The sequence below is a fragment of the Myotis davidii genome, unplaced genomic scaffold (assembly GCF_000327345.1).
Source record: "Myotis davidii unplaced genomic scaffold, ASM32734v1 scaffold123, whole genome shotgun sequence".
Taxonomy (NCBI): Eukaryota; Metazoa; Chordata; class Mammalia; order Chiroptera; family Vespertilionidae; genus Myotis; species Myotis davidii.
In genome coordinates this window covers 386,684-396,290 of record NW_006295391.1, presented here as the reverse complement: position 1 = coordinate 396,290, position 9,607 = coordinate 386,684, and the positions used below count along the sequence as shown (strand labels likewise).

The 9,607-nt window shown below is 38.4% G+C and overlaps 1 protein-coding gene across 1 annotated transcript in view; it reads left to right on the top strand.

The window, feature by feature from the left end:
• Nucleotides 1–681: 681 nt before the first annotated feature.
• TTC14 (tetratricopeptide repeat domain 14) overlaps nucleotides 682–9,607 on the top strand; it is a 10,907-nt gene continuing 1,981 nt past the window's right edge. The window contains exons 1-11 of the mRNA XM_006770018.2: nucleotides 682–980; nucleotides 1,447–1,571; nucleotides 1,691–1,890; nucleotides 3,317–3,401; nucleotides 3,549–3,678; nucleotides 3,968–4,123; nucleotides 4,551–4,622; nucleotides 5,030–5,149; nucleotides 5,252–5,374; nucleotides 7,944–8,061; nucleotides 9,002–9,111. Coding sequence (XP_006770081.1) covers nucleotides 820–980; nucleotides 1,447–1,571; nucleotides 1,691–1,890; nucleotides 3,317–3,401; nucleotides 3,549–3,678; nucleotides 3,968–4,123; nucleotides 4,551–4,622; nucleotides 5,030–5,149; nucleotides 5,252–5,374; nucleotides 7,944–8,061; nucleotides 9,002–9,111 — 1,400 coding nt within the window. The 5' untranslated portion in view covers nucleotides 682–819. The remainder of the gene's footprint in view (nucleotides 981–1,446; nucleotides 1,572–1,690; nucleotides 1,891–3,316; nucleotides 3,402–3,548; nucleotides 3,679–3,967; nucleotides 4,124–4,550; nucleotides 4,623–5,029; nucleotides 5,150–5,251; nucleotides 5,375–7,943; nucleotides 8,062–9,001; nucleotides 9,112–9,607) is intronic.

Here is a 9,607-nt window from a genome sequence, read left to right as displayed (position 1 = left end):
ATAACAAAGAAACAGAATTTCCGGAGGATGAGGCCCAGAAATAAGGATTTTAAAAAGATTCCCGGGTAATTCTAATGTGCAGCCAAGGTTGAGAACCACTGCTATAAGTAAATCTTCTGGTCACTACATTTTGAGAAATCACTTAGATAAAATGCAAAACAAAGCATGTGTGCATGTGTTCAGGCATTAAAGTCATTCTGGCTTTAAGTTAACGCTAAAATAGCTAACAGTGAGTGGGCTGTGGACGGAGGACACAATCTCAGTGCTTAATAAATCTGCTTTTCTTTCTTCTGCCCTGTAGCCTATAGGAGAGCTCCCGGCGCATTCGTTTCACTGTGGTTACGCCTGAGCCATAGGTAGTGACTGATCCAGCGAGTACTGGAGGGGAAGAACCTTTGTAACTCCTTTGGAGTTCTCACCTTTTGGGGCACTTGCACTCTTAGACGCGTCTCCACTAAATTAACGGACGAATTATTACTTAGCCGAGATTAGAGCTGGGGTCACTGCGGTGTGAGAATAACAGCACGGAATTTTTAAAAAGTACACTTGTCACACACAGCACTACCTCGGAGCCGCAGCCAGCCCTCCCTTCGCTCAGGAAACGCTCGGCCCAATCCTTCCGGCTTCCGTAGTCGCGCTCAATTCCGCGAGACCGACGCTTAGGCGCCGGCACTCCGCCGGCGACGAAGTACTTCCGGGAGGCAACTCCGAGGGCCTGTGACGCGTGCTTCCGGCGGCTTCCGGGCCGCTGGCTCGGCCTTGGGACCAGGGGGCTCGAGTAGTGGGCGCGGGGGTCGTGGAGCCCTGCACACTCCAGCCATGGACCGCGACCTTCTGCGGCAGTCGCTCAATTACCACGGGCCGTCCTTGCTGTCCTTGCTCCGTAGCGAACAGCAGGACAACCCGCACTTCCGGAGCCTCCTGGGGTCGGCGGCCGAGCCTGCCCGGGGCCCGCCGCCCCAGCCGCCGGGGCCAGGCCGGTAAGGAAATCTCGCCGACGCTCCCAGGCGGGGGAGGGGACCCAGCCCGGGGCTCCGCGGCCGCAGCAGCCGGGCCGCCGAGTCCAGAAGGAGCGGAGCCGTGGAGACAGCGCTGGGTGGCGGAGGGTCCGATGGCGGAGGGCCCGCGCGTCTGGTGTCCTCGAGGGTCCCGCGGAAGGCGGGCTAAACTTGTATTTCCCTGGAAATTGCCCAGCAGAGGCGCGGGTTCTCGAGCTAAAACCCCTCGGGCTTTCGTATCTGGGGCTGCGGGCATCGCTCTTGTCGCTTCCCCGCCCTCCAGCAACCGACTGGCCGGTGAGGGTTCAACCTTCTTCTCGGAGGATATGTGGGCTGGAATTGAGGATGGACCCGCTTGGGCGATGCAAGCCTGGAGCAGATGCTTGGACGTCCTAAAAGGTTTTGCAGATAAGTTAGTCTCCATAAATTCTGTTGTCGTTGTTTTAAGGAAAGAGAAGAGAGTCGACAACGCTGAAATCCAAAAATTCATTTCCAAAAAGGCGGATCTGCTTTTTGCACTTTCGTGGAAATCAGATGCACCTGCAACTTCTGAAGTTCATGAAGACGGTGAAGGTGGGCCGAGTCTTAAAATATCTTTTGATTGCCGTTATTTTTCTTTTTAACAGTACTTCATTCAGATAAAACAGAACACAAAAACTAGGGTTGGTGATTTTGTAAATTATTTTTTTCAGATTGTTATGCAGTCATGCCACCTTTAGAGCAGTTCATGGACATACCTAGTATGGATCGGAGAGAGCTGTTTTTCCGAGATATTGAGCGTGGAGATATAGTGATTGGAAGAATTAGTTCCATTCGGGAATTTGGGTTTTTCATGGTGTTGATTTGTTTGGGCAGTGGCATCATGAGAGATATATCTCACTTGGAAATCACAGTAAGTAAATCAGTATTATTTATTAAGTGGTAAGGTATTGAATGTTGTGGAGCTCCAAAGTGGCGTAATTGAGGGACATATTCAGTTCCTTTGTACCACAGGTAATTTTTCAGTCACTTGATTGCTTCTGTTTTTGAGTCGCTTCAGTGAAAGAATTATTGTTTTGTATATGTGGAATTTTTTTTTAATATCATTGATCGGCTGCCTCCTGCACGCCCCCTACAGGGGATCGAGCCCACAACACAGGTATGTGCCCTTGGAATGGACCCTGAACCTTTCAGTCCACAGGCGGATTCTCTACCCACTGAGCCAAACCGGCTAGGGCTGCATATGTGGAATTTAATGAACAAGCTGACCTACCAAACAAAATATAGACAGACTCAGAGAGAGCAAGCAGACAGCTCTGATGGAGGGCCAGAGGACTGGATTGATTGAGGACGACGAGAGAGAACTCAGTGTGGTGATTGGGGGTGGGGGTGGGGGGAAGAGGGCATCGAGGGGATAAATGGTGATGGGAAAAAGAAGAGAAAGAACCTGAAAGCAATAAAAGAAAGAATTAGGTCTTTGCATCCAGCTGTACTTCAGTGTACCCTGCTGACAGTTTTTGAGAATTAAATATCTTAATTGGAGAAAAAGTACCATTTTCTTTTTTAAAAAAATTCTTAGCAGTGAAAGAGTTACTCCTCCATTTCTGGTTTTGGGAGTTTTTTGGTCTCCTTGGTTGGCAGGGGTGGGGTCCTTTTTCAGATGTTACAACAGATGTCGATGGGTATGGTGAGATTGATTGGTATTTGGGCTTATTTTTTTTCTAGCTGAACATGTTCTTAGTATTTGGCATTATGTACTTGCATATGGATAATTTAGAAAAAAATTCCTGACCTTTTTATGTCTTTGCAGTAATTGATTGTGATGTATATATTATGAGAGACTTTGCCTGAGATAACTAGTCCTGAATTTGAAATAATGTGTCACTTTAAAAGGTTTTGTTATTTGCTGTCTATCAAGGCAGATGAAAATGAAGAAAAGCAGGAGATATCACAGACTGAATAGCAGGCATACACTTTGGAGAGTTCACATTTCATTTTCATTGGAATTCTCACACTAGACAAATTTTCGTTTCATTTCTAACAAGTGCAAAATATCTCTTTGCTTTATCATCCACACTCATACTTGGTTCCTAAAACTAATTGCAAATTTTATGAGATTTTAGATTTTGAACTGACTCAAAAAACTTGTTTAATAGTGTTTGGACACAGAAATGACTTAGAATTTAAATCCTTACTTAAATTTAGACTTTAGGATGCTAGTTGATTTTTTTTAAGGTTATATCAACTATTAGCCATTTATACTGAACAAGTAGGATAAAATAAGACCTTTTTCACCAATGAATAGGAAGTCTGTTGTTTTAAAATACTTCTCATTGCAGGCTCTTTGTCCATTAAGAGATGTGCCTTCTCACAGTAACCATGGGGATCCTTTATCGTATTACCAAACTGGTGATATCATTCGAGGTGATCAATTTCATCATATTAATAGAAAAGTAACATTTGTCAGATTTTATAAGTTAATTTTGAAAATGTAGTTTAGTAAGAATAGTGTTTGAAAGGATTTTTGTTTGCATTTTCTTGCTAATCAGCTTAGTTTTCTTATTTTTTAAGCTGGAATCAAGGATATTGACAGATATCATGAAAAGCTTGCAGTATCTCTGTATAGCTCATCTCTTCCACCGCACCTATCCGGTATTAAATTAGGTGTAATTAGTTCTGAAGAGCTTCCTTTGTACTACAGGTAATTTTTCTACATTAAAACGGTTTCTTGACTTAAAAAATAGCAAATTTTGTCCAACTTCTAACAACAAAGTAAAATTTCAGTTTCTCTTATTTCAAAGTATGTTCATTATATTTTTATACCCTTAAATTTCTTCAAACTTGATAAAAGGAACCCAGTCATGATATTGCCACACTTTCATGTACAAATTATAGTATGAGTATTTAAACCCCATGCGATAATTTTATCTAACAGAAGTGGACATGCTAATTATTTTTTGTTTTCATTTTTTGTTTTTGTTTTTCTTAAGGAGGAGTGTTGAACTAAATAGCAATTCTTTGGAATCCTATGACAATATTATGCAAAGTTCCTTGGGATTTGCTAACCCAGGAGTAGTTGAATTCCTCCTAGGAAAATTAGGAATAGATGAATCTAATCCACCATCTTTAATGAGAGGCCTACAAAGGTACAGTAAATCAGTATTATTTATTAAGTGGTAAGGTATTGAATGGTGTGGAACTCCAAAGTGACATAATTGAGGGACATATTCAACTATACTAAGCCTAGTGGCAGCAGTATGACAAAGGTTGAATGAACTAGGTGATCCTGCCTTCTTCTGGAACTAAGTCTCTTATCAATAATTAGAATTGTACCAGGTGACCAAATAGAGAAAGATTTAGAACATTTATAAGAACTTTATGTATACCCTAAAGAAAAATAATGTCTAAGAATAATGGTCATTGCTGAGAGTTCAGGAAAATTATTTTGTAAATGGAATACAGGTTTCTTGCTTGGGATTCACTTTTTCAGTGTTGAGTTTTTGTTATCTGTCAGGCAGTGAACTATAATTACAAAAAAAGTATTTATATGGTTTGAATTATTTTTCTTAATAGCAAAAATTTCTCTGAAGACGATTTTGCTTCTGCATTAAGAAAGAAACAGTCTGCATCTTGGGCTTTAAAATGGTATGAAGATTTTGTCTTTCAACAATTGAATTACCTGGCATAAAAGGTTAGGGTAAGGCCAAGAGTTCTTAAGTCATCATTAAGACCAAGTTTGTTTATAAATGAATTAAAGTGAGTTTTTGACATTAGCTTTCTTATAGGTGTAAATGGTATTATGTTGTAAACTTAACAGACTTAAGTTTTAGCCAACATCATAATTTTTTTTTCAAAAGGAATTGGTATATTGATATCTAGATTTCCTAAAATGTGTTACAAAACTATCTAATGGCAGAATGCTTTTAGGTATTTGGAGAGTATGGAAGGCTAAATATTAGCCAAATTTGATTTGCTTTAAAATTTTACCCGTGCTAACATTTTGTTTTGATATTCTGTGAAATGCTTGTGATACTTTATAACTATCCTTTTAGTGTGAAGATTGGAGTTGATTATTTTAAAGTTGGGCGCCATGTGGATGCTATGAATGAATACAATAAGGCTCTGGAAATAGACAAACAAAATGTGGAAGCTTTGGTAGCTCGTGGAGCATTGTAAGTGGATTGTGGGTTTTAAGGAATATTTACAAGGTGAATGTGCACAAGATTTATACATAGCCCACAAGATAAATTTCTTACTTTGTTTCGTATCTCCAGATATGCAACAAAAGGAAGTCTGAACAAAGCAATTGAAGATTTTGAACTTGCATTGGAAAACTGTCCAACTCACAGGAATGCAAGAAAATACCTGTGCCAGACACTTGTAGAAAGAGGAGGGCAGTAAGTGTCAGACTTTGTTCTATAGTATAGGTCCACTATTCAACCAACTACTATAAGATCTTGAACTTAATATAAGGAAATAACATCTTTAACTCAATTCAGACCATTCTTAGTTTCGATTTTGGTTGACAGTGTTTTTTAAGTATAGTCCTCTAAATTTTCTAGTCATTTTTTTCTTATTACTGGTCTAATTGGATATATTTTAGTGATTTGAGTTTCTTTTCCTAAATGCCTATTCTCATTACATGTAAATGTAAAGGTACAAGAAATTAGGTAAATATTCTTTTCCTGGACATACATACACTAGAAATTTTAATAGAGAGAATTTAATTTCTAATTCATTTCATCATTTTAGTAGAAAAATACCAGAAATATGAATTGAGAGCTCCTGTTGTTAATTATGAATAAGGTTTCACTGTTATATTCAGTTTTTTGCTCTACTCTGTCCAATAAAATCCACAAACTCCAGATTAAATGGAAGAACAAATTATTAAGAAAAAACCCTATATCTTATGTTACTCTTCTGAATTGCATTGTAAAGATTTAATGACTGGCCTAATTTATAAAATATTTTGAAGGAATATATTTTAAGTATAAGTAATTTGCTAACAACTTTAGTAATTTTAAAAGTTTATAATAGCATTTTTTGCTATTTTTAAAATAGAATTATCTGTTTTCTCTTTCATGAATTTGCCTGATCATTCCAGTTTGTATGATCATACCAGAATTCCAAATTGAGATTTTTGCAGTATTTGTTAACTCATGTGAACTTCTGCTTAGATCCATGTGATTGGAGCAGCTTTTTACTTTATGACTAGGTAGATAGCCAGTACCTACTTAGGTGTGGTTATCTTATTACCCATATGTTGGTGTCTTTTTACTAAGTGAATGGCAACACCACCTACCCAGTTACCATAAGCCATAATGTTGATCGTCTTTGACTGGTGCCTTCCCACATTCCATCTGTCACAAAAGTTATCCCATTGAAGCCATTGGGATTTTCTTAATTTGTTTCACAGTAATTACTTTTTCCTACTTTGAAAACTGAAAATATTTTGCAAAGTCCTTTCACTGCTTTATAACCAAATTTTCTCATTCTGATTTTTCATAGCATAGACTTTTGAGCATCATCTGATAATGATCCTATCTACAGGCTAGTTGTGATATACATGTATGTGTTGATATTTCCAACTTAACAGGATATATTCTGTGAAAATATTTCTATGGAAAGAAAAATTCTTCATAAACTGCTAGCAAAAGCCAATGTAATTCTGTGGTAAAGGTCAAGATCCTACTATATTTACAGAGGGCATCAGTTGATCATGCATTATACTAAAACTAGAGGCCCAGTACACAAAAATTTGTGCACTCGGGGATCCCTCAGCCCGGCCTGTGCCCATTCACAGTCCAGGACCCCTTGGGGGATGTCCACCTGTCAACTTAGGCCCACTCCCCGGGGGATCAGGCCTAAGCTTGCAGTCAGACATCCTTCTGGCAGACAGGGAGCCCTCGGGGGATGTCCGACTAAAGGCTTAGGCCCCCAAGGGATCGGGTCTAAACCGTTAGTTGGACATTCTTAGTGCTGCCACGGAGGTGGGAGAGGCTACTTCCACCACCACTGCGCCGGCCGGCCATGGGCCAGCTCTGGCTGAGTGGCACTCCCCATATGGAAGTGCACTGACCACCAGGGGGCAGCTCCTGCATTGAGCTTCTGCCCCCTGGTGGCCAGTGCACATCATAGCAACCGGTCATTCTGCTGTTCAGTCAATGTGCATATCAGCCTTTTATTATTATTATGTAGGATGCCATTGCTGGGCCCGCAGCATGGATTTAGTTACCAGTAATGGATTCCTGTTTGTTTGTTTGTTTTACTTAGGGGCTTATTTTGTTTTTCAAACTGAAATATAACTCATTTAATATGTTACTTTCAGGTGTACAAAGTAATGCTTTAAAATACAGGGTGGGGCAAAGGTAGGTTTGCAGTTGTGAGTACACAAAAGTTATTTGTGCATTATTATTTGTTAATTATTTTTATATGAATGACTGTAAACCTACTTTTGCCCCGCCTTGTATGTATATATTGCAAAGTAATTACCACAGTAAGTCTGGTTAACATCCATCACCACACATAATTACAAATATTTTGTTTAATTGTGATGAGAACTATTAAGATTTATCTTAACAGCTTTTAAATATACAATACAGTTTTATAAACTATAGTCACCATGTTGTACATTTTCAAGACTTAATCTCATAACCGAAAATTTATACCTTTTGACCACTTTCACCCATTTCACTCACCCCCCCAACCCCACCCCTAGCAACCACCAATCTGGTCCCTATATCTGTGAGTTTGGTTTCGTTTTATTCTGTTCTATATGGTTTTACATGGTCTATTTACCAAAAAAATAGTAAAAAAACTATGGTTTAGGTATTATTCAATTTGGAAAGTAAGTTGCTAAACACATTTTTTTCCTAATAAGTTCTCTCTTTTAAGCCCAAGACCTATATGCATACTTGAGGACTTTTTATTTTTACAAAAAAAGCTAAATCTTCTTCTCAAATTTAGGTTAGAAGAAGAAGAAAAATTTTTAAATGCTGAAAGTTACTATAAGAAAGCTTTGGATTTGGATGAGACTTTTAAAGATGCAGAGGATGCTTTGCAGAAACTTCATAAATATATGCAGGTGATTCTTTATTTCCTCTTAGAAATTTAGTGATATTTGAAACTAATGCCAAAACTTAGCTTTCTTCTGTGGAAAATTATTCTAGATTACTTACGGCATTATGAAAAGTCTCTTTCTAAATATAGCTTTTCCTAATTGGGTTTGACATTGCTTCATAATGCCTCTTTTTTTATTTGTTAGTACTCAAAAGTAAAAATAGCCCTTTAAGAAAATTCTAATTGCCTAAATTTGGTGTGTGGTTTTGAGTACTGTCCTTGTAGTGAGCTTTCCTGGTGGTTACAAAATTCAGTGATGTTACGGTAATTGAGCTAATTCTAAAAATCTTTTTGAGAGATATTTTAAACTGTCTTTTCCTGTAATACTGATGATGATGTTTTCTCATGCATTTTTTTCTGAATTGGACCGTTGCTGCTGTGTCTGTGACATCTGGTGCTGCTCATCCCCATCCTCAAACTGGAAAATGATTTCTTATGTAATCATGCGTCCAACTGGGCTGTGCTATTTTTTAAATGGTTTGTATTTGAACATGGTGATTCCTCCCTCAATTCACCTAAACGGAATGTATTTGAATTTTATTTCTACAATCTGTGTCCTGTTTAAATTTTGAAATAACTTTTATTTATTTTTCCCCTGTCTTGCACTCTGGGTTAATGGTACCAATGCAATGGCTTCCCCTTTTTTCATGGAATACCAACTGCAATATGGTCCTCAATACTGTTCTGGCTATTCCAATGATTGATGCCAAACACCTGTATGATTAATTTTTATGTGTAAAAAAACTTGTTTACTGCTGGATATGTGGTGATTTGGGTATACCACATTTGATTTTATTATACCACATTTGATTTCTGGTGGCGGGGGGGTGGTTTTTTGAAAACTGGGTTTTAAACATTCTTCTATTTTTAACGTGTGGTTTTTTCCGATATCTGGGTTCTAAAAGAAATCTTTGGAATTAAGAGAAAAACAAGCTGAAAAGGAAGAAAAGCAGAAAACAAAGAAAATAGAAACAAGTGCAGAAAAGTTGCGTAAGCTCTTAAAAGAGGAGAAAAGGTAAACTGTAACATTCAGTATTTTTTTACTTAAAGCAACTACTGAGTTGAACCACAGTGCCATGTAGAGGTAAAGTAAGTAAAAATATAAAAGTATTTCAAATCATAATCAGTTATTCTTAGCAATTAAGAGTACCAGAAATTTTTCTGAGAGTTTACGGAAAGTGGAATTGTAAGGCTAGAAATCTGAGGGTAAAAAATAATTACTCTAACCTTAAATTTAAAATACATAATATTATTTTAATTATCTGTATTTTAGGGAGAAATGTTTTAGAAATAGAGCAGTAGTCTCAACTGGGGGCAGTTTTGTCCAAGGGACATTTCTGGTTGTCATACTGGTGGAGTGCTATTGGCATCTAGTGGGCAGAGGTCATGGGTGCTGCTAGACACCCTATAGTGGTGTTGTAGGACCCCTCCACCCCCGCCCTGCCAGCCTACACTTCCAACAAAATGTCAGTAGTGTTGAGGTAGAGAGATTATCTATGCTCTAGAGGTAG